At 39.4% G+C, this 25,683-nt stretch overlaps 1 protein-coding gene across 2 annotated transcripts; it reads left to right on the top strand.

Moving 5' to 3' along the window:
* Nucleotides 1-312: 312 nt before the first annotated feature.
* On the top strand, nt 313-24,511 carry unm_sa1261 (un-named sa1261). 2 transcript variants are annotated; one of them, XM_067570140.1, is made up of 4 exons: nt 313-658; nt 14,691-14,913; nt 19,607-19,809; nt 22,144-24,511. In XM_067570140.1, exons 2-4 carry the CDS (start codon nt 14,742-14,744, stop codon nt 22,963-22,965), a joined length of 1,197 nt encoding a protein of 398 aa, XP_067426241.1. In that variant the 5' UTR covers nt 313-658; nt 14,691-14,741; the 3' UTR covers nt 22,966-24,511. The 2 variants fall into 2 exon arrangements, with proteins under 2 accessions (XP_067426241.1, XP_067426240.1); XM_067570139.1 differs by lacking the exon at nt 313-658 and adding an exon at nt 12,807-13,038.
* Nucleotides 24,512-25,683: the final 1,172 nt, after the last annotated feature.

Raw genomic sequence — 25,683 nt, 5'->3', positions numbered from 1 at the left:
GCACCCATGCTGTAAGTGGACGCTGGTTTATACAAGGTAATGAATGACAATATAGTAAAACACAGTTGTAGTAACATAAACTGTCTTCATAATAATAAAATATATTAATAAACACTTAAATTAAAAGCTTGCATGGTGCTTATAAATGACAAATAGGGGAATTCAAAGTGTTTCTATTAAGTATAATCTGAACACCTAAACATAACACCACTCCTGCTAAACACAACGCTTCTGCTCATAATTATGCTCAATATTTTTGCACGAGCCACAGAAGTCAGCGGTTTATTTGATGATGAGAAATGATAAATTCCTACAGCGCTGGAAGGCAGCACCGTCGCAGAGGAGCGCACCGCCGCTCTGCGCTCTGATTGGTCTGCGGCGGCGGTGGGCGGGTCCGCCGGTGAGTGCGGAGACAATAGAGAGAGAGAGAGAGCGGCTCCAGGGACAATCAGCAGCGGAGAGACAAGTGACAGGCATCGGCAGTCTTTGCTGAGGTTACAGGCTCCTCTGCGGCTCGGCTTCTCTCTGCACTGTGAAGAAGAAGGAAAAAAAAAACACAATTGAAGGATCTGCAGTATTTCCTCCTCCGTGTGAAAGAGTCAAGTGTTGCCTGAATGGATTGACAGCCGCAGATTTTGCATGCATCACATCCTGAAAGGTAAGATCAGACCATTTCGCGACCCAACCAGACCAATTAACTGCTAATTAAATGCTTGTTTGTGTCACGAAATATGTTTTTTTTTCCGTACAAATACAGCTCAGATTCAGCAAAGTGGCGTCTTATTGCATGTGTTTGTGCTGCCACTGTGGCTCATTACAACGCATTACACTACTGTTGTGTTTACAAGCCAGCATTGTTTGGCTCACCGGGGCTTTGCATTGTTACGTATCTTCATTTAATATTTTCAGAACTATATTTATACAATTTATATTATAAATTCAGACATACAATTTAAAAAAAGTTACACCTGAACCATGTGACAAAACACTGACTGTGCAGAACAATGGAGAGCTGCTGTCAGGCGATTATGTTCCAGCTACACATCTGCAATCATTGGACTTCTTCATTTTTTTATTGGCATTTTGCAAAACCTAACTCATTGATTATGCATTCGTGCTCTCTCTCTCTTTCTGTACCCTCCCTCCATCCTACAAACATGCTCACGTGCACCTGCTCAACTTCACATGTACTACACAGTGTGATGGAGATAATGCATGCTTTGTGTCTGCAGAGCTGATTCACAGTTCGTGTCTTTGTGCTGCAGTTTGTGGCAGGTTTTATATGACTGCCAGACTGTAAACAATCTTACTGACACTTGAGTCTTGGAGTGATATGCTGATACACCAGCCTTGATTTTTGGTATTAAAGGGAACCTAAGCGGCATCACAAAAGCATTTGGGCTGCAGAGATTATGCTGTCAGGGCTCTCAGCTGTTTGTTGTGAGACACTGAGATGTCTGTCTGGCTGGTGGTTTTCTTTATACATTGATGCATATGTACACACAGCCGCCCAGGAGACAGGGGATCACACACACACACACACACACAGACACACACACCGACAGCGCAGAGAATGAAAGAAAGTCAGAAGAAGAAAGAAAGAGAGACAGATTAAAGCAGACAAAGGATGCAACATTACCTACTGTAGCGTGGGGTTCACAGTAGAAATGGGTTGGCATTAAAGGAGCGCCCAGTGATGTGCCACCGAGCGTGCAGGCACAAAGCCCCAGTGTTCGCAGATGCTGTAGGCCGAGCCAGTTAAAGCCTCGCTGCTTTGATGTGCTCCACAGCTCCATGAGCGCTGTGGGAGCCGACTGCCAAGCCCCACCACCCCCCCACCCCCCAACCCCGGAGGACGGAGCCGCCCGCGGGCCGCCACACAGGGAGAGACATGCACACACACACAGTGGGAGTGTGAAGGCCAAAGCTGTGGCAGCGCTGTGACAGTTGGCAGGATGGAGTTTTAGCTCTACAAACATTTCCAGAGGAAAGAGCTGCTCACGGGGCAGAAATAATCTCCCTGGTTTTGTTGTATCTCGGTGGGCAGTCAGAGAGTAAGTCAGAGAATAACATTTCGCACTCATGTTAGTTCACTGGCGATGACTTGAATAGGTAAGAATGACAAAAGGCCTAGAAAGACTGGTACAGGAGTGGGAGTCTGTTCACTTTCTGTCAGCAAAATACATTTTAAAAATCAACATTTTCTATTGTTGCTTTAAATACAAAACGCTTTATAAAACTGCTCGTAAACTCTATTGACCTGCTGGAAGGTCTGTCATTATAAACTCCTGCTGTGCAGTTAAACATCGTTCAAACACACTGAACCGTATTTTAAAATCTAATGGAGGTTGAGAGCAAAGTTTCCAAAGATACCAAATATGTTGGGCTGAAAGTTGGAAAAATTAATATAAAATGATGCGCAAAACATCGTGAAAATTTCCATTTGATGGAAGAATGCACGTCTTCTTTCTGAACATTTAATATGGTGCCAACATTATGTAGCTTCAATAAAGAGCTGGAACAAGATGATACAGAATATATAAGCTACTATACTGACACAGTGAAAACTGGAAGTTAAGAGCTAAATGTTTTACTAGCATCCTCTGCTAGTTAAATGTGACATTTTATCATTATAACAAAGGTAAAATAAGGGTTTTATTTATTAGCATTCAACAATGTAGCCCCCAGGAGCTTAAACTTGTAAGCTAACTTGTCTTTTTTACAATTCACTTTTTGTACAGATCAAACAAACACAATAAAATGTGTTAATTAGCTAGTAGGTGAATTTTGTAGCCTTTTAACTGAGCCATGCTAACTGTAGTTATACTTTAGGAGATTATTGATGCATCTGTTTGTCCTATTTTGACTTAATCTCAGTTTAAGAGTGGCTATTTATGTTATCAACTGGAGCAGAATATGCCTACCAGCCCCATTAAAGCTCACAGATTAACATGTTATATGTTGTTTGTCTAAGCTAACCGGCTGCTAGCGATAGCTTCATATTTACTGTACAGACACAAGAGGTGAATTAATCCTCTCAGCTAACTCTTGACAAGAAAGTATATAAACACATTTCCTAAAGTATCAAACTGTACCTTTCATTTTAAGAAAATATTGTTTTGTTAAATAGACATTTTACCATCTAGTACATGCTAACTGTACTTTCCTTTACAAGAGTGGCTTTATGTGTTATCTTTCTACATTTTTCTACATCAACAAAGCTTTTTTCTGTCTCACATCTTTTGTCTTTCACTGTGTTTCATCACTTAGGCAGAAAATATTTTTTATTCTTTGTTTCGCCCACATAGGTCTCAGTCAAACACTGAGATAATTTCAGCCTCCACAGTTGCTCTGCCTCATTCATAGTCACTCACAGACATTCATAGTCTGACTGGCCTGATCGGGAGCACCGGGAGGAATCCCAGTGGGCCAGTCACTCTGTGGGCCACTTGAGCAGCCCATTATACAAAAACGAGAGTGAGAGAGATGCGTCGTCGGCCCACTTTGATTATTATTACTTTTTCAGAGACAAAGTCAACAATATCCGCTCACTGATGTCAAACTCTTCCTCTCTGCCTCCTCCTGTTATCGACCCTCTGGGAACTCGCCGTCCCTACTGCCATTTTACTGGCAGAAACAGGGATCTTCACGAATCTTCCAAAAAAACCTGCTGAATCAGGTGCTTTTCAGTTTGCAGACAGCAGACTTCATAAAACAGAAGGGACTGGAGCACACTGATTAATTTGCATCCTTTAATTGCAAACAGACTAACGTTTCGACAATGTGTCAAAACATTGGTGCCATTTTACTTGCGTCAAGCAGAGCCACATTGAGGAAATCCTTTGGAAGATGAAACCCTGTACTTGTGCTCTGGACCCCATTTCCACCACTCTGCTCAAATCATATATCCCCACTCTCAGCCCCTTGATCACCCAAAATGTCAACCTCTTCCTACAAACTACTAGTGTTCCATCTTCCCTCAAGGTCACAGTCATCCGCCCCCTCCTCAAGAAGCCCACCCTGGACCCAGAAGTTCTTGCCAGCTACAGACCTATCTACAACCTCCCTTTCCTGTACAAGGTGTTGGAGAAGGTTGTTGTTTCAGAGCTTCTGGACCACCTTAAACACAACAACCACAGCACTGGAACAGCTCTGCTCAGGGTTGTGAATGACCTGCTGATGGCAGCTGATGCAGGGTCCCCTTCTCTCCTGATTCTCCTTTTCTGATTCTCCTGAGCACAGCATTTGACACTGTGAATCACACTATCCTATTAGATCATCTCCATACCACCATTCAACTATTTCTGGTCTCAGACCTCCCTTTCCGGTAGAATTGAGTATGCCTCACTGGGAGGATGCAGGTCTAGATCGCTCCCTGTCACCTGTAGTGTTCCGCAAGGATCGATTCTCGGCCCCGTCCTGTTTACCCTCCACATGCTCCCCCTTGGACGTGTCATCAGTAGACATAGGATGTCTTTACGTCACTATGCTGATGATACTCAGCTGTCCATCAAAACTGCCCCAAGCCCTTCTGCAGCCATGTTACACCTCAGCACCTGTCTTAAGGAGATAAAGGCCTGGATGAGCACAAATGTCCTCCAGTTAAACAGCAGCAAAACTGAAGCTCTCTTTATTGGCACCTTTTTTAAACATACCCAACCCGAATCTGGTGACTGTTTGATTAGGACCAAATGTTCTGTAATATTGTAATTAATTGGGTTCCTGCCACCCCAAAGCAGTCAACCCAGCGGAAACACTGAAATGCATTGTTTATTTATTATTTATTAATAGTCTGACATTTTGAGAAATACATTATTTGCTTTCTTACTGAGAAATGAGAAGATTGATTATAAGACTACAGCCAGTTAGCTTAGCTTAGCACAAGAAACAGAAAATAGGGAGAAACTGCTAGCCTGGCTTTGTATGTACTGTACATGACAAAATCTGCCTACAGATTAAACAAACAAGAAAAAACATTTTGATTCGTCATATCAATTAGCTGTTTGGTCTATAAAATGTCAGAAAATGGTGAAAAATGTCGATCACATATTCCCAAAGCCCAAGATGACACCCTCAAATGTCTTGTTTTGTCCCGACCAACAGTCCACAACCCAAAGATATTCAGTTTACTACTATGGAAGACTAAAGAAACCAGAAAACATTCATAATCGAGAAGCTGGAATCAGAGATTTGGAGATTTTGCTGGAAGGTTCATTTTTAATCCACAAACCATTCTGCAGCAGCATGAAAGGTGCTCACGCCACTGTGACATTAAACTGTATTTTGTCTGTGCTGATTGAAAATGTACAGTAAATAGAGGTGAAGCCTTCACCAGTTAAGCGGAAAAACCTCACTGTGTTATAAAGCTGTTCTTTCTATTTAAGCATAGTACAAGCTCCACTGGCCCAGCAAGTCAACAGCCCAGGTAATTGAACAACCTGCCAGACTGGCACAACTTAAATTCCAATTCTGTCGAAGCAGTGACCCTTATTGTCCTCTATTATTTAACTGGAGCAACATTAACTAACTAGTAACTTATTTTCAGTTTATTTTAAAGGGAATACTACAGAATGTTGCTTTTCTGTTGCAAAACCTGCATTATAACATCAGGATTTCTCTGTAAATCAGATTCTTTTTTGCGTGTGAGCAGTGAAGACGATGACACGTCCCACTGTCTTTATTTAATACTGAGTGAGCTTCATATCCGCCACTTTATAACCGAGTGAGACGTGCACAGTCAGAGCTCATAAATCAGGCAGCACTGATTCCGTTTCCCTCATCCTGTCGTCATGTTGTGTACTCATTTGAAACAAATGCAGTGCATCCTACTTTGGTGTTTTCAGATGGTACACTGAGGAGAGGATGCGGATGTTGCAGCATAGCATGAGCTGGATTCACAGATGCATGAATGGTTTCATAGGCAAATGCAAAAGTGTGCACCAGTGTTTCTGGCTTTGGACATTTTATATCTCTGTTAACAGAGAAACATTTGTTGAACAAATTTGTAAGTCAAGGTCATAAATGAGTTCAGGCATGGGTCGACACAGGGCCAAGAACCAGCACATTGTATTGGAAGAGAAGAGTGGTGATGGCTAAAAAAATGGATGCTGATGTTGGACATGATTATTAAGTTGTCTAAGGAGGTTATGTTTTCAGTCCTGTTGGTTTGTTTGTTTGCACGATATCTCAAAAACATGTTCCATACTTGGCAGATATTAAGGCTAGGAGGTAAGACAAGTGATGAAAGATAAAATAGTTGCTGCCATGATAATTTTCCAGAATTGTAAAATCCTGTCTATGAGTATTACAAACTGCTGTGCGATGTTTTGGCATCTGATAAGCCTTTAAATGCATGAATTTGTTGCTCCAACTCAAATGTTTTTGGTCTGAATGCAGCCTCAGTCATTGTATTGATTAACCCTTTCATGCATGGTGTCCACTACAGTGGACAGATATTTGGAAGCCATCTTGAACCATTTAAGTTGTATTACCATGTCCCAACTATCAGGTGGTGAACCCCCAAAGTGTTGTCTACAATTCCATCTGAATATCATTTTTGACTCTCTCTGTGAGTTTGTGATATTGAATCATAAATTCAAAATGGTGGAGGATGGAGGAAATGCACCAAGTAGCTCAGGAATATCTGTTAAATACTTTTATTCTCAGAGATAAAAAACAGGTAAAAAAAAAAAAGTTGTAAGTTGTAAAGATGTTTGAAATACTTTTATCAAGTTTTTAATAATATTTTTCTTGTACATTATTTTTTGTGACTGAAAATACATCTGTCCGTCTCCAGTGGACGTTATGCAACAAAGGGTACATTCTGTCTATTGGGTCTAGGTCCTGTTTTTCAAATATCCTCTCTATTGTTGTTGTTATCTAAAGTTCCTATGTGTTTTCATACCATTTGCTCTTAGTAATAAAATTATATATATATATATATATTGCCTATATTGATTTCCATAAATCACTTTTTACTCTGTTAATGTACACTACAGTGGACACATTTCAAAATTCAATATATTAAAAAAAAAAGTTACTGACATGGTTTTTCACTTGTTTAAGAGTAAAAATAAACAATAAAAAAATGTTTTACTCTGTGATTTAATAATTCATGCATGAAAGGGTTAATCAATCAACAAAATATTAAGCGGCTATTTTGATAATTAAATAATTTATAACTTTTTTTTGATCATACATGATAGTAAATTGAATATTTTGGGGTTTCTGTTTCTGTTCCACTTTCTGCTGCACTTTCTTAAAATATGCCACATGTATCCCATGATTGTCTATCACTAATTGTGCTGTATTTAGATGACTTTGATCCAAATGCAGTTAAAATAATCCAACATTCCAAATATTACAACAACTAAAAGATTCATGAAGTAGGATTAGCTCTTGCCTGTTTTTTATGTTCTAATGTAGAAATTACTCAGTATAAGTTAACTGGGTAAACGTGTCGTTTATTTCTCTTTCTGGAACCATTTTGAGGTATAAAGGATTTTTGTAAGGAGAAAAATATGGCTTGAGATGGCAGCATTGTTCATTAAGTATTTTCAGTTGGGTGACACATTGATTTAGCATTACAAATGATTAATTAGGTGCCGATGTTCTACAAGTCGAGGTGGCAGAGGCAGTTTTCCTGCAGTGCTCAATGTGTGTGTGCGTTCATGTTTGGCACACCCCAGGGAGACCATTACTCAGCAATTTTGGCAGATGTCACATTTACATACAGTCATACGTAGTAATAAGAAGTAAAAGTAAATTATCAGAGCTCCCTTGATCTCCTGAGATACAGAGAGAGATTTTCAGGGAGCCTTTGGGTCTTTGGCACAGTGAGTGTTTGGTACAGTGAGCAGGAACATATCTTGGCAGCGTACCAGTGATAGTTGGAGGCCATGAATAGATTTATAAACAAGTACTATGATCTTAAAATCTATCCTGAACTGGAAGCCAGTGCGGGGACTGTAGAACAGCAGCGATGTGATCTTGTTTCTTTGTTCCAGTTAAAACTCTGGCAGCAGTATTCTGTTCGAGCTGTAATTGATTTACAGACTTTTTGGGGAGAACTGAGAGTAATGCATTGCAGTAGTTGAGGCTACTTTTAACTAAAAACATGCGCAAGCCTCTATGTGTCTTGGGAAATAGTACTGACATTTAGTTAGTAGACCATGAATTTCTTGCCTGTAGTGAAATGTATTTAAGGGGAACGTAGATTTTAAACATCAGCGTCTGTTTACAGGTGTTGGTGAGTGTTACTGTATTCGTAAAGCCTTTTGTGTCTCCAGAGGGAGCTGTGTGAAATCATCATCTGGGGCTGAAAGAAAAAAGTGAGGTTATCAGATCTCTGTAGCCCACTTTTCATCTCTGCTTGAGGCTAGCAGCTCCAGGCTACATTAGGTGCTACTAGAATAACACACCTGAATCTTCAAACTGAACTGTTGGTGGTTGAGTTGTATTGTGGGTAATGTAGGTTCTTCTTTTATAAAGAAGGAAGACTGGATAGAATAAAAAAAGACTATCTCTGGTTCTGCTGTGTCAATTTTGATCCTTCTTTCAAAAAAAAACTGTTCATCAATGTTAGATTTTGTGGTTGATTATGAAAAGCTTCTATTCTTTTGGACCGATAACTTGAACCTCATTCAGAGGAAGGAGATACATTTAGAAGGGAGGTAAAGGGGGTTCAGATCTAAAAGGATCAAGAGCTACATAGAGTTGGGAGTCATCAGCATTGCTCTGCATATCAATACTTTGTTTTCGTATGACGACTACCAGCAGCAACATAAAGACTGAAAAGTAGTGGAACTAGAATTGAGCCTTGTGGAACTCCACATGGAAAGTTTTGCATGGAGACAAGAAGTTGCGACCTGATAAAAGAGCTGCAACCAAGAGTCCTGCTCATTTGTCCAACCTGTCTGTAAAAATTTTGTGATCAATAGTATTGGAAGCTGCAATTTGGTCTACAGACATTTTTTGTTAAAGCTTCTCAGCTACAACTTTAATCAAAGCTGTTGCATCACTTATAAACCAAATGGTTTAATAGTTGCTTAAGCAAGACCAGATTCATATTTTCAATACATACAGTGCTATAAGTGTTTTGACAATCCATTTAAAGCATTTAGTCTTAAAGGAACAGTTGGAAACACAGAGTATTCATTTTAGTCATGAATGAAAGGTCCGTAAAACTCTGAGTGTGTTCAGGTGTTCCCACACTTAGATCACTCCATTCACCTTCCTGTGTGGTGCAATAGGCAGGTAATATTATCATGGAGGTACAGACGTGGAGAAAAGCAGCAATGACGCAAGATAGATTGTCTGAGTTCCAGCTGGCTTTGATTACAGACGAGCATTTGACTAGAAAGAAAGACAGGTAGGAGGTCTCATCCCCCTTGTCTGAGAGGCAAACGGGGCTCAGCGCTCCTTGAGGCCCTCTCGGGAGCAGCCGTGGCACCGTTGCCCTGAGAAGGAGCGCTGGGAGCTGCATCAGAGCTGCAGCGAACAGAAGATGCTGCTAATTAGTGCTAGTTGTGACTTCTTTCATCTCCAGGCTCTTTGATATGACAGCAGCGTGAGAGCATACATGTGTGTGCTTATGCTCAGGAGGTTATATGGTTGAGAGAAAGAAATCGAGTGTGAAACTGTACATTTTGCATGCGTACGTGTCAAGGTTGTTATGGTTAAGTGAAGCTAAGATAATAAAAAAGGCAGTAGTAAACATGTTGTCCCACTTAAATGATGCAGCCTCTTCAAGGACAGTTAACAGTCTTTTCTGTGGCAGTCAGTGTAATTCTGAGAATATCTAGAATAACGTGGTGGAAGTTTTAGCATCATCTGATATATTTTATGGGACAAGAGCTCATTTTTTTTAGTTTTTATTTTTCAAAACAAACAAAAAAGAAAAGAAAGATAAAAATGTATGAACATTTTAAGTAAAAATTTGACATTTGCAATGTACAGCACAAGTCCTGAAAGATAATTTATTATTATTATTATTGCAACAGCTGTAGTGTAACCCTTATTTTTATTATGACCAATTTTTTTGCGTAGGAAAAAATCAGGGTATCTGCACACTAGATTGTAGCTCCCAGAGCCTTTTATTAGTCACTGAAAAAGACGTCACCGGGTCAATATGACAGACGTCATCACAGACACATTTTCTGGCAACAGTCGAAGCCTGATCACGATTAGCTCATTATCAATTCCTGAAGAAAGTCACAAAAAACACACAAATAACAATATATATTCCAAGAATGTCCCAAAAATCAATACATGTTCATTAAAAAAATGTATATTCTTTCACATATTCAGAGAGACTCTGGTGTACAGTCAGCAACTTACTTGCATCTCCTCCCTATTTCTCTTTTCACTGTCTATTATCAGAAGATTTTCTAAGCTGTGTTTGTAGCAAGAGAGCCTTGTGTTTTTGTTTGTTCTGTGAAAACCAAAGTTTAGATGCGTGGGGACATAAAGTCTGTTTGAAAATCATATTTAAACTTATCTGCTCCTTTTTAGAAATCTGGATATTTCTCTTTGAAAATCTGCAAAATAACTAGCCTTGTGCAAGACACATGAACAAAGGAACAAACAAAGAGCCCCCTCTCGGACGTGTCAGTGTTATTTGAAAATGCTGAATGCAGAGGTGTCTGCGCTGCTCATCCAAAGGGACTCGTTATACATGTGCACACAAAACCCATTTCATTTATTGATAACCAGCACTATGAAATTGTAACTGTGATGCGAAGATGTGCAGATAAACTGGACAAAACAGTCATTATTTAGAAAAAGAGGTTGAATTTTAAATGAAATCTAATCACAAAACCAGAATCTAAAGTGAAAAGACTGTGTGTTCATCTGTGAACTGGTGGTTTTTCTCCATGTTTGCAGCTCCAGACACAATCCAGCTGTCTCATCCGCTGTGTGTTTTATTGACCTTGTCAGGGGGATGCTGAGTGGACCGGTGATAGACAGCCATTTGGCTCCTTCGGGTTCGGCTGACTCCTCATTTTTATTTGCTTGTCCTACTTTTATGCTCAGCACATACTGTTTGTGTCAAGAGACATTTTCATCCACCTCTGTCACTGCAAAACAATCCAATTCTCTTTTTTGGGGGGGGCTTCTGTAAATGTTTTGTTTTCAATTTCAATGTATTGGCTCAAATACCTCAGGGGAGCGTAAAGCAATATATTGATCTTAACATTGGATTTCATTACATTTTTGTTTGAATCCTATCCGTCAGACGCTTCTTGGGCCACTACTTTGTCAGAATGCAACAGAGAAACAACTAGTGTATTTCTGTTTACAGTGCAGCCAAACAAACCCACATTGTTTTTATAAAGAAGTCGGTCAATAATCGGTCTTTTTCCATCAGCTCACTGTGGCTGCTCCTTCTTGTTCCATTACTGTCTTGAAAAAATTCAAACTGATCTGTTTTTTTAAAAACAAGCTAAAATTGGCTGTTGTCTTGTAGACATGTTTTTGATAAATGATGATGATTTGACAACAACAAATACAAATACAGATTCTCAAATGTGTGAATTTTAAGCTTTAATGTGTCACATGACAGTAGACTGAAAAGAATTTTGAACTTTGATCAGTGGAAACAAGACATTTGAAGATGTCACCTCGGGACAGACATTTTTCACTGTTTTCTGACATTTTGTAGACAAAACGATTAATCGATAATGAAAATAGTCGTTAGTTGCTGGCTGCTCACAGCTCTAAAGAGAGTGAACAGTAAACGGTGAGTGATGAACTGCACTAGATTGCATGCTGCATCATTTCCTGTGAATCCCTTGTGTGTGTGAAGTGTAGTTTGAATCTAGTACGAGAATGACGAACTCAGCCGCTAACAATGAAAGCTAATATATAAATAATAGAGAATGTAAACACAGTGAATGATTATAGCAGATAATGCTTACCAAAAGTGGTATCAGACACAGGGTTTGATTTCAAGAAAATCTTATACTTTTTGTGAATTTCTGTCATTTATGTCCTGTTATGATGTCGGATGTTAAACGTGGTCAAAGTTCCCAAACTTGAGGTGAACGTATGTAAAAATGCTACCTGCAAGTCAAAAGCCAGGGCTTCAGTCTGCTCTGAACACTTCGTTTGAAAAGTTACCTCTACTTTCCCATCGAACTGTGTCAGATTGTTTGCACATATCCATAAACAGCTGTCTGTTACGTAGCGTTTGTTGCTAAGGTTGTTCCTCGGGTTGTTTGCGTTGTCCACTCGCGTATTTCAGATCGGATTCAGGCTCAAACTGTACAGATGTATTTGAGAAATTGACATTTTTGAGTAAAGAACAAGAAAAAGGAAGCAAAATCCTACTACTGTTGCTTATTTATGTAGTCTCCAGAGCCAAGGGAAGCTTCCGAGAGCCAGCCAATCAGAGCAGAGTGGGCTCAACGGGAGGCGGGCCTTAAAGAGACAGGAGCTAAAACAGCCTGTTTCAGACAGACACTGAACTGAGGGGCTGCATAAAGGGTTAGAAAAAGATAAATAAGGAGTTTTAAAAATTGTAAATCATGTAAAGATATTCCAATAGAACCCCAGAATATAAATACAGACCTAGAGATGTGTATCATATGTCCCCTTTAAAGATTAAAACATCATTTTTTCTAATTTGTGTTTGCTAGAATGAATGAATAAAACAACAAACACACAGTTTTACTGTCACTGCAATTCTAGTAGAACATACTGTATATTTTTGTTTGGTTTCATTGTTTTGACACGCTTTACATGAGTTATGTGTACACAGGCGCACACACACACACACACACACACACACACACACACACACACAGTGTAGACAGGAGCTGTCTCCAAGGCAGACACAGATGCACAGGATGTGCTAGCATCCTGTCTCATTCAACACTTTCTCATCGCCGTTAATGAGAGATGGTACAATTCTGCTGCGCCATCAGGGCTGCGAAGTCTCTCCAGTCATTCAGAGATCTTGGCCGTCGGGAGTGATGAGCGATGGAGGATACAGCAGACGAGTGTTGCTTGGCTTCTCTCGGTAGCAGAAGGAGGAAGGTGAGACAGATCTGCTGAGAATGGAACCCAGCAGGCGTGACGGAGTGGAAACACATCGGATCAGAATTAGACCTTCATTAATGCAGGAAGATCATTAATCGGTGCGCAGAGGATCAGCTCCACAACTAGCAATACTTTAGTCCTTGCAAATCCAGTTTGACTCATTCGCACTTTCATTTTCTTTACATGCTTTTATCCTTTTCAGAGTTCAGTGCATGCATGAAAGTATTGGCTGGAAGGCAAGGAAACACTGTGGATAGGGGTTACATCACCGCCCTACTCACTTCACACAACGCACTTTAGAGTCTTCGTTACATTTGACGTGCATATTTATGGATGTAGGGGAACATGCACACTCCACACAGAAAGAGTCCATGTTGTTGCGTTGAGGCGACTAAATGCAAATTGAGCAAGTTACAAGCCACTTGTGCAAAAAGTCACTTCAGCGTACTTACTGTAATATTCATGGTCAAAACAACGACTTCTCACAAAACCTTTTAGGGAAGATGTTTTGCTGAAAAAGCTGCAAAAATCAGAGTAGATAAGATACTTTGCATGGCTCATATATCTCTGAATCAATGCAGCAAGTTCAAGGCATTATGTCCTAAATGCAAAATGTGGAAACGTGTCACAAGATTTAAAGAATCCTTGAGTCCCGTATCCTCACTGCTTACTGCTCAGTGTGTCACATGCAGGTTTTAAATGTGACAAACACAGAAAACTCTTTCAACCTATTTTACAGAGTTATACTTGATCACATATGTCTTGACTATCTTACACACTTCAAAGGATGATGTTTACTTTAAAATCCCTTTTTATTCTACATCAGACCCGACATTACTTCCACTCTAGTGTGTGTGTGTGTGTGTACATTTTTTTCTGATTTTTTTTATTTTTATTGAGTTCATTTATATTTTCCCCCATTTTACTCTTTGAGAATATAATGCATTGTGGCCTCCTGTTATGTATTGATTGCTCGGAGCTGCAGCTAAAGATTTATTTCCTGAATGAATCGTTTTGTCCATAAAATGTAAGAAAACAGTGAAAAATGTCCGTTTTAATTTCTGAAAGCCCAAGTTAATGTTTTCAAATGTCTTGTTTTGTCTGATTAATAGTCCAAAATCCAAAGATACTCAGTTTACAATCATGTACGATACAAACAAGTTTCAAATCTTCACATTTCAGAAGCTGCAATCATTTTTTTTCTTTAAAAATGATTATTTTCTTTATCAAAATAGCTGCAGCTTAATTTTCTGTCAATTAACTAAATGACTAATCATTGCAGCTCTACTGTTTTCTTTTTACTTTTGATATTCACATAATGTTAAAATCTTCAAAAATAATGTAGAAACAACACTTCCCTCACCCTCTCCCTGTCCTCTGAGTCTCTGCTAGCTCTCTCTCTCTCTTGGTAACGAAGCCCTGGGATCTTGGAAAAAAGTATTTTCTCAGAAACACAAAGTGACAACACAAAGAGTTCATTTGGCCCGGACACAGAGCATCCTGGTGATAACCGCTCCTACATGTGTACATATACAATACAGTACAGTAGGTGTGCTCTGTATACAGTACAAGGGGGGTCGTGTGGGAATGGAGACATGCTGTTCCACATAGTGAACCTCGCTTTCCTTCCTGCTCCTCCTCTTCCACAGGAACATTTGTCTCCAGACCTGCCCTCGGCCCCGGCCCGCCCCTCCACCAGAATGAACTCCTCACCCCATAGCTCCCGCGCCTCCATCGACATCCTGGAGGAACTCCAGCTGATTGCTGCACAGAACCTGGAGAAACTGGACATCAACAAATACTATGAGGTCGTCCGTGAACTGGGGAAAGGCACCTACGGGAAAGTGGACCTGGTCATCCACAAAATCAGAGGTAATGAATTAGCTGAAGCGTTAGAGGGTTCACATGTAGGTGAGGAATTATATGCCCCCAAAACGATTTGAAATGATGGATGTAAAACTGCACACAGCAAGCTCATGTTCACCAAAAGGCACTAAAAGTGAAAGTAAACCAAATGATCCAACACTGATGAGTCCGTATTTCTTTGGACCGAGCAGGAGACAGTTTGCATTTCAAGTTTCAATCCATCACGTCTTGCGGGAGGAGTAGACTCCCCAGACTCGCCACCAGGAATTCATTCGGCCAGAGTGAGCAAATCCTCAGGGTTTCAGTTAAAGGAAATGGGATGTTGTTCTCTTTTGTGGCCTTACTCTGTGATTCAGAGTGATAAGACGGGGTCATTTTACATAACAATCACGCAGAGTGCAGCTCTGAAATGCCTCCGTTTCAGTTTGGTATCACAGCAGCGGCAGTAGCAGCATCCACTGAGGGAATCAAAAATAATTCTGCTTTCTCTGAAGATCAACAGAATGCTCCAACATGTAATTGGAGCGCAGGTGAAGCGCTCCTATTCATTTGTGACCTGTGAAAATAAATTTGAGGTAATGTAGGACACCTTTATGCAGCGATTTAGCACAGATCAGGATCCAGGCTGCCTACACTCACTGCTTAACTAATAGGAAATCTGTTCAACCTCCTCACATTAAAAACTAAAGTGTTGACCATCTGCTCCGAGCCTCTTAATAGTCTCTTTTATGGAGCACAGAGCCAGAGTTACTCTGCCCGTCTAGAGTGGCTGCAGTCTGTCACAGAGATGAATCCTGACCTTTTCGAGCCTCTAAAATGCGCAGCTGAAGAATGTACAGTACATCCTTGGTGCTTGAAAGATGATAAAGAAACCACGGTGTCGTGACCTGCTACTGTATCACAGATATTTTTAGTCTGGCTTTAATAATCTATGGAAATAAATGACGTTTTGAATCATAATCGTGTGCAAATGTATTTAAGTAAAGAAGGAAAACTAATTATAACTGTTATGGGGAAGAAAAAAAAGGGTTGTTCAGTTTACATTATTATAATTTTGAAGTAATTATTGAGTGAAATTCTGTTAGATGAATTTTAACATGAGAGGTCAGAGGTCAGCGTGGAGATTGTAGAGGTTCGTTTTCATGCTCAAAAGCACTTCGGCAGTTGGAGTTTTGCTCACAGCTAGCGGCTTGAATCTTGAAATCTTTTGGCGTCATATTCACTGTTGTATAAACCGCCATCCTGCTTATTTATTGTGCCAAAACTGAATAAAAGATGGTATTTTTTCATGTAAATACACTGTGAACGAGACATGATTTCACAGTAAATCAGTAAAATACCGTTAAATATGTGACATCTGGTTAAAAGAAAGAGTTAAAACCCCACATTATGTAAACGGGGTTTTAACTACCCTACTGACCCATTATGGGTCAGTAGGGTAGTTTTTTTGCCAAATGTAGGTTATCTTAGCTTTAGTTTCTGCCCCAGAACACCCAGAGTTGTAGATTTTACAAGAGTCAGCTGAGTTCTCTGGACCAGATGGTGTCTCTGTGTATTAGCCAGCAGGCTGATTTAACAAGGCAACTCATTTTTTTTTTCCTTGTAAACACGCAACTGCTGTAGCACAAGTAACACAAGCTGCCACTCGTTGGCTGCTGTGCAAATCAGACGTTTTTCCAGCACGCTGCATAGCCAGGAAAAGCAGCTATTTACTCCATTTCCAAATGATATGCTAATCTTCATGCTACAGTTAAGCTCTTGGCAGAAGGGAGCTACGCTTTGATCATCAGGCTTCTTTGCACGTGCTTTGGGAGTTTAATATAAATAGTCACCAGCTCTCTTATTAGTCACTTTTGAGAAATTAAGTTGTCAAGAGGCCTAGAAAGTAACTCGAGGTGAGTTTATTTTGTGTAGCGCACACAAGGGCAATTCACACAAAAGAGCTTTACATAATGCATTAAAAAAAATTTTAAAAAGAAGAAAAACCTGCTTAAAAACATAATATAAGTGACGTCTAGTTAACAGGTTGGTCTCACAGAGCCAGCTCTATATTAAAACTGTGATAAGTTTTGAATCAAACACAAACAATAATGAAATGTTGACCCTCCTGTTGTCCTCGGGTCAAATTTGACCCATTTTCAAATGTTCACAAATATGGATTTCTTTCATCTAATTGCCTGAAAATCACATGGATGATTCCATACCACACACTTTGCAAGTAAAAGTAATCACTACTTTCATTAGGTGTTTTATTAAAATTTATAGCATCTGTGGACTTTTGTCCTCTGGAGTCAAAATTGACCCGGGAGGACAAAAGTTGCATGGTCGATGGGAAGACAACAGGAGGGTTAAATTGAGTTTGGTATTTCTACATCAATCCGATGTCTCGTCTAATTAAAGCTTAAACCAGAGTAGAGCTGCAACAATTAGACAATTAATCAAATTAGCTGGCAACTATTTATATTTTGAGTCATTTTTCAAGCAAAAATGCCAAATATTTGATGGTTGCAGCTTCTCAGGTGTGAAGATTTGCTGTTTTTCCTTTTAATATATGACAGTTAATTTAATATCTTAACAATTTAGACTTAAGTCAGACAAAACAACCAATTTGAAGACATCACCGTGGCCTCTGAGAAATTATGAATGCCATTTTTTTCACAATTTTGAATTTCATAGTCTGAATGATTAATCAACTAATCGAGGAAAATAATTGGCAGATTAATCGATAATGAAAGTTTTCGTCAGCCATAAACCCGAGACAGTGATTAAAACAATTTGAATCAAAGCACTAAGAACCGACTTTTGTAGCGACAGAATCTGCTGCCTTTAACAGATGTGTTAAGAGCAGTTCTCAGTTGATCAAATACTGTATCACATGATCAGAGCAGGAATAGCCAATCAGAGACAAGGATTTAACCCAAATCTGCCATGTTGTCAACTATCTTTTAAAAATCCTTAAAATTTTAGTTAGGAAAGTTCATTCTATTAACATGAAATTGTTAATTGTTTAGCAATTATTTAGTATATTTATAATATATGAATATAAAATAGGAATTAAACGATAAGAAACTGGCAATAATGGAAACATAAGAAAACTAAACTGGAGCAGGAAGGAAATGATCTTATAATGATTTAGTAGGTTGCCCCTGAGTTTAAAGCTTATTTGCTCACATTTTCTTCTTCAATATTACTATTAACCCTTTAAAATCCACCGGGTCGCCAGTCAGTTGTAAGCGGCAGCATCACGCAGTAATGAGTCAAAGCAATTGGCACAATTTGGCCAATTGGAGATGATTGGAGAGGTTCAGGGACACCAGTGACACCACAAACTATAAACTCCCATAAGATTAGGCCTAGAGTTCTGGAGTTTTACACAGGTTGACAAGATGTAGAACGTTTATGGTGTTCTCATAGTTCTGGCATAAAGCATGTCCTAATTATTGTTATTCAAATATGACTCATGATAGACGAGGACCAAAAACACTTTTTTGAACCTTATTTGAACTGATGTAGTTTTGTTTGTGTTTTAGCCACATGCTAAACAAGCACATTTCCAGAAACTAGAAGATGTCACTTATCAAATGAAGCCTGATACATGCATCATGGCCTTACAGTTCATCTGTTATAAGCTTTTCCATTTGGGTGTGCCAAATAGGTGAAAATTCTATAAAAAGGGTGGATGTTAAGGAGTTAAATGTGATATAGTGTCATTCAGTTATAGTTCTAGATACTAGGGGGCCAGTTTGATCATAAACATAGAAGCCAAAGCAGATAATTACTGGTAGCAGTTTGGTTTGGTGTTTACATTAACACTGTGACTGTAGGCCGTCAATACATCTTCAACTGATCTTCCTTCTTTTCTCATGAAATCTCATAAATCTCAGACTTACGAACAAACAGAACCCCCCCCCCTTGTTGACCTTCCCTAAAGTGTCTGCACACTCTAAAATGCACAGAGCACTTCTGCAGAGCTGAGCCGGTGCTATTGGAGAAGTGTCCCCTCTCATCTTGGCTGACACACTGACTGTTGGTGCAGGGAGAGGCAGACGTGGCAACCTCTTGAACCTGGCAGCCCTCCAGGTTATTGTCTTATTCTCCCCGGCGTTCAGATTAGTCTTGGTAATTTGTCTCCCCTCGCTGCTCCTCTTGTTCCTGAGCAGTAAGTGGCTGCCGAGGGGAGACGAGGTGAGTCAACCCTCTGAACCGTGTCCCCGCAAATTGCCTTCTTGTGTTCCCTCTAGACGACTGAATGTGTTTTTGTGCATCTTTTTTTACGTTATTATATCAGGTGAAATTATTTAAGTCAAGACAGAATGAGACTCCTCGCCTTGTCGTCGGCCTCCTAATCTTATTACAAGCTCTAAGCAGCTGTAAACATCACTTTACTGCAAAATCCCCGACATGAAAGCAGATCGAAGCGACATTCTGGTCATTCTGTGGGAGCATAACTAGTCTGGCAGAGGATTTGAAATACTTACAGTATAAATCTCCTGGAGAAAAAAAACAAAACTGCAGGATTTAATTCAGTGATATTGGACACTTTAATTATTCATCAAATTTGAAATGATTTTAATTAAGTTTCATAACATGCAATTAGGCAGCTGTGAAATAAATCCCCAAACATTTAATCGGGTGGAAAAGAGCGAAGAAGCGAGGAATGAGATTGGACTTATGTAACGCTTCCTGTCCTCCTCTTCAGGCACAAAAATGGCCTTAAAGTTTCTGAGGAAGAAGACCACCAAGCTGAAGAGTTTCCTGAGAGAGTACAGCATCTCCCTCTACCTGTCGCCCTGCCCGTTCATCATCAACATGTACGGCATCGCCTTCGAAACGGACGAGTACTACATCTTCGCTCAGGAGTACGCGCTGGCAGGAGACCTGTTTGACATCATCCCTCCACAGGTGAAGACTGGCTGAGACTCAGATCTATACACATCATGAAATTTAGTCATCATCATTCAATCATCCATATTTTCAAAAGTATGAAATTCTCTTTCCTTTCAATTTCACGTAAGAAATGGGAGCGTTCATTGTAACAAAATCCAAATGATTATTTCTTAATCCTCCGAATATTGGAAAATATTTTTATATTCATTAATTTCCACACAAGCATACATGTTGTGTTCCTGTCACTGGTGGAAGAAGTATTCAGATCCTTTACTTTAGTAAAAGTATCAATATAGCAATGTAAAAATACTCCATTACAAGTAAAAGTCCTGCATGAAAAACCCTACATAAGTGAAATTACATAAGTATTATCAGCTTGATGTAGTTAAAGTATTGCAGTAAAAGTACATAAGTATTATGAGCTTGATGTAGTTAAAGTATTGCAGTAAAAGTACATAAGTATTATGAGCTTGATGTAGTTAAAGTATTGCAGTAAAAGTACATAAGTATTATGAGCTTGATGTAGTTAAAGTATTGCAGTAAAAGTACATAAGTATTATGAGCTTGATGTAGTTAAAGTATTGCAGTAAAAGTAGTGGTTTGGTCCCTCTGACTGATATATTATTATATATGACATCATTAGATTATTAATAGTGAAGCATCAGTGTTAGAGCAGCATGTTACTGTTGTAGCTGCTGGAGGTGGAGCTAGTTTACACTACTTTATATACAGTTAGCTAGTTTAGTCCAGTGGTTCCCAACCTAGGGGTCGGGCCCCTCCAAAGGGTCAGCAGATAAATCTGAGGGGTCGTGAGATGATTAATGGGAGAGGAAAGAAGAAAAAACATTAAAAAGACAAATACATCTGATTGACAAGAGCCGTGACACTGTGATTTTTGCTGAAATATTGGATCATTTGAACATTTATTGAAATGAAAGCATGTGAGAAGTTTAGAGGGAAAATCACTATTTGGTGGAGCTGTTAACAACTCATAGACATGTGAAATGTGACCCCGACTACACACTGCTTTTTGTAAGACGTCAAAAGCCAAAAAGGTTGGAAACCACTGGTTTCATCTTTAACAATGTGTTGTATTTTAAAAGCTTGTTATATTATCCATTGTGTCAAATCTTCATCTGAAAAGTAACTAAAGCTGTCAAATAAATGTAGTGGAGTAGAAAGTACAATATTTCCTTCTGAGATGTAGTGGAGTGGAAGTATAAAGTAGCATCAGATGGAAATACTCAAGTAAAATACAAGTACCTCAAAATTGAACTTAAGTACAGTACTTGAGTAAATATACTTAGTTATTTTCCACCACTGGTTCCGGTGGGTTACACATTGGCATCCGGTACTGTTTACCTCTGTGTTATTTTGTACATGACATTTAGTTATCGTTCCACTGGATCTGACCTGGCAACATACTGCATGACTGTTCAGGTGTTTTTGGAATCAGAACTCCTAAAGCTCTGGTCACACCAGCAAAATTTCTCTTGAAATCTTTTAAATATTTAAATATAATTTTTGCGATCAGAGGATTTGCTTTTCAAAGTAAATCTGCATGAGGGTTTTGTATTGAGTTCAACTTTGGCAAACTTTGTTATTGGTCAGTGACACAAATTTGCAAGTCAGATTGTCTTAACAGTGTCCACAGTGAGTCCAAAACAGAGTTTATCATTTTAACTAATGTTACTCATCATACACTACTTCTCTAAAATGCAAATTGCAATGCAAAATCTCTGCAGTGTGGTTAGCTACTGTCAAAATAGTAGATACTAACATGAGTTCCTGTAGCAATCTTGCCATAACGTTAGCTTTCAAATATGTTTTATGATGATCATTTTTATACAATAATCGACCAACACAAAATTACCAATAAGGTAAATAAAATTACCCACACACCTCTGAGCCCCCTTCCCAAAACAAACCACAAAAACAGGAGATCCAGCTCTTGAAATTACACAGTTTATAGGTTATGATTAAAGTCCATTAGGGATGATGGGTAGCCGTTAGCGAAAATCTTTGTAAAAAAAACAACCTTTACATAATTAAATTGCAGTTACAGACAATAGAGTAAAGTAGTGCAGATATACATACACACACCCAAACAACAAACACTGTACATAAACACACACACAATAAATAAATAAATAAATACAAGATTAAAGCGATCTATTCAGAAAAATTAACTACCTCCCAAAAAACCAAGGAAAAGCCCCCAAATTTGATAACATAGCAAATTTATCTTCTACAACTCGCCTATCACCAACAGTACTATAATCAAACTGCAAAGAATTGTCACTCTGCCACTTCCTGTTGTGACCTCACTGCTCTGCTCTCTCTGTCCAGGTGGGACTCCCTGAGTCGGTGGCTAAGCGTTGTGTCCACCAGGTGGCCATTGCTCTGGACTACCTGCACTGCAAAAAACTGGTCCACAGGGACATCAAGCCTGAGAACATCCTCATCTTTGACAAAGAGTGCCGTAAGGTCAAACTGTCAGACTTTGGCATGACGCGGCGTGCCGGCTCCCCGGTGAAACGCGTGAGTGGCACCATCCCGTACACGGCGCCAGAGCTGTGCGACACCTCGCGGCACGAAGGCTTCTGCGTGGACTACAGCACGGACGTGTGGGCGTTCGGCGTGCTGCTCTTCTGCATGCTGACAGGCAACTTCCCCTGGGAGAAGGCCATGCCTAACGATGCGTTCTATGAGGAGTTTGTCCGCTGGCAGCGTCGCCGGACGGGCACGGTGCCATCACAGTGGCGCCGCTTTACAGATGAAGCTCTACGAATGTTTCGTAGGCTTCTCTCCATAGAGCAGGGGCGCCGCTGCTCCGTCAAAGAGGTCTTCAGCTACTTCAACCAGTGCTGGATGCTAGACACGGAGAACGGGAACAGTAGCAGAAGCAGCGGGGGCTTGGCGAGCAGCGCGCCTCCTCTGGAAATCAGCTCGTCTTCGTCTGAAGAGGACGTGCTAGTGGACAGACTGAAGCAGCAGACCCTGTCGCCTGCTTGTGTGGTGGCAAAGGGCAGCATCATGATGGACACTCACTACTCCTCCATGTCCGCCAACAGCTCGCCGTCCTCCACCGGCAGCTACGATCGGGTCAACAGAGAAAACAACGAGAGAGGACGCATCCTTGTGGCCACACCCATCGAGATCTGCGTGTAGAGGCGTCCGATGCTGCGTTACAGGCTACATGCTCACACATGTAAGGTTAGTGTGTGCTGAAGAGGAAGCTTTCTCCGAGTATGAAGAAGAGGAGAAAAGTGAGGAGGACAGGAGGGAAGTGTGACGACTGGTCAACAGTCTGACATACGTCGTAGCTTCACTGCGGATTTTCTCATTTCCGATGAAGACGAACTCTGAGGAAATGACACGAGAGACAATCACAAGCTGTAGTCTGCTGTATGTGGTTTATATTTCAGTTCCTGAAACAGTTCATGAACTCACTTGACAACCTGGAAAAAAGCTGAAGAGGGGAGAAAAAAAAACAAAAACAACACTCATAATCTACAAGCAATATATAAAAATGTTTGGAACAATCCAGTCATTGCAAAAATGATCTGAGAAAGAAAAAGAGAAAGAAGTGATTTCACTGCTTCAGTAAGATGATCATCAGTGTGATCAGCTGTGACTGATGGTACTGTACTATTATGTGTTTATTGTAGTGTACCATTTTCATGTTTGGTAGATATGTTTCTGTAAAGTGCGTGTGTTTTTTCTTAGTTTTTTTTACTTGAAGTTAAATTATTTATTTATGTCAGATGCCTATATTTATGATTTGTTTCCTCGAGTGGAGATCTGAAGTCTGTTTTTTTATTTCTCTACTAAAGATTAATTTTTTCAAATTACTGAAAATTTGAATTGCTTAGCAGATTGCTTAGATTTTGGCCCTCACAGAGCTAGTTTTTTTTCTTTTAATATTCGTCATCATGTTGTTGTTGTGATGTCTCATAAAAGTAGATGTACAAAGACTGTTTTTTTTTTTCTCACCCAAAATGTCCTTTTCATGTTTGCCTGTGATGCCTAAACCCACTGTACAGTAGCAATCAACAATATGAGTGGCTGAAAACTCACCTCATGGTCAGCAGTAAGTGTTTATTGGGTTTATCTATCTAGCAAGTCCTCCCATTTAAATGCAGTACACTGGGACTGAATACTGTGATAGCTGCTGGCCCAGTTCAGCCCCAAAAAGGGACAATTTACCACTTTTATAACCATTTGTAAGGTGGCCTATATGTATTTCCTTTACGGTAAAACTCACCAACATGATCACATAAAATAATCTACTATTTATAATCTGACAAATAAGACAAAAGCGTACAAAATATCATGAATAATCCAATAATTTCTACTTGCATGATTTACAAAGAAAATTTAAATTGTACATTTCACCTGGCAATAAACATAATTATTTAACAAGTGGCATATTTGGATTTTATCCAGTTGAATTGTCTTTCAACATGAAAAGGATAAAAATACAGTATCATAATTGAGGATGCTACCTTTTCTAGTTTTTTGCTGTATAATTCACAAAGTAAAAACCCTGAAAGTGTGAGTCGGGAAGGACAAACATAGAAAACACAAATATTTTGGATTTGGGGATTTAAATGTTTCAGAAATCTGTCTCTCTTTTGTGTTTTTAAGAAGTATTGCATGAAGTGATATTACTGTGGTAAAAATTTGTTGAAATAAACTCTCTAAGAGTGAAAAAGTGTCTCTTGTTTTTTTTAATCAAACGAATAGTTTGACATTTCTCCGAGTTAGATGAGAAGATTGATACCACTTTAACGTCTATAAAGTAAAGCTAGCCGGTTAACTTAGCTTAGCATAAAGACTGCAGCTAGCTTAGCTCTGTCCAGTGTAAGAAGATCTGCCTACCAGCACCTCTAAAACTCAATAATATATATCCTGTTAGTGAGCTTTAGAGGTGCTGGTAGGTGGATTTTGTCACTGTTGTAGGCTAGGCTTCCGCTTTTTCCAGTCTTTATGCTAAGCTAACTGGCTAGCTTTACTGTACAGATGTGAAAGTGGTATTGTTGTCTTACTCTCTGCAAAGAAGCAAATCAGTGTATTTACCAGAATGTCAAACTGTCCTTTAACAATGTAACACTTGGTTATATCTTATAAATCATATGGAAAACTAATGGAGGACTATTCACAGCACAGTTCACGTCAAATTAAACACAAGGAAATATTTCCAGCTGTCCCTAGTAACACAACACATAATGTACTGCTGCTAATATTGTAGAAGTCGTTCTACAACACATTAAAATGTAAGAAATTCTGAAAGTGAAACCCTGAAACTGTGAGACAGGATGGACAAATGTAGGAAACACAAAAATATTTTGGATTTGGGATTAAATGTTTCAGAAATCTGTTTCTTTTTTGTGTTTTTAAGAAGTATTACATGAATTTTGACATTTTGGGAAATACATTTATTTGTTGTTTTACCAAGAGTTATCTTAGATGAGAAGACTGATCATGTTTGTAAAGCAAATATGAAGCTACAGCCAGTAGCTGGTTAGCTTAGCTTAGCATAAAGACTAGAAACAAGGGCAAACAGCTAGCCTAGGTCTGTCCAAAGGTAACAAAATCTGCCTACCAGCACCTCTAAAGCTCACTAACAGGTTATGTTTGCTTAATCTCTATGAAAACTGAAGTATTTGGCAATTGTTATGCGCTAACTATTGGTTAGCTAGGAGCAAAGTCTCTAATTGTTACTGCCCCCAGCCAAGAAACAGCAAATTGACGTTTTTACGCCTCAGCTTTGTACGGATTAAACAAACAAGCATGTTATACAGCATGTTATTTAGAGCTGCTGCTAGTGGAAAAACCCTGAAAATGTGAGACAGGAGGGGCAAACATAGAAAAAGAAAGAAAGAC

Source organism: Thunnus thynnus, chromosome 17, assembly GCF_963924715.1.
Source record: "Thunnus thynnus chromosome 17, fThuThy2.1, whole genome shotgun sequence".
In the NCBI taxonomy this organism is placed as follows: Eukaryota; Metazoa; Chordata; class Actinopteri; order Scombriformes; family Scombridae; genus Thunnus; species Thunnus thynnus.
The sequence above is the reverse complement of the archived record's forward strand: the minus strand, read 5'-3'. Positions and strand labels throughout refer to the sequence as shown.

Excerpts from the sequence above, each read along its gene's own strand:
- unm_sa1261 (XM_067570139.1), top strand. The coding sequence starts at position 12,982 with ATGGAGGATACAGCAGACGAGTGTTGCTTGGCTTCTCTCGGTAGCAGA. Across the intron at positions 13,039-14,690 it reads TCGGTAGCAGAAGGAGGAAG|GAACATTTGTCTCCAGACCT; the intron begins GTGAGACAGATC and ends CCTCTTCCACAG. Across the intron at positions 19,810-22,143 it reads TTGACATCATCCCTCCACAG|GTGGGACTCCCTGAGTCGGT; the intron begins GTGAAGACTGGC and ends CTCTCTGTCCAG.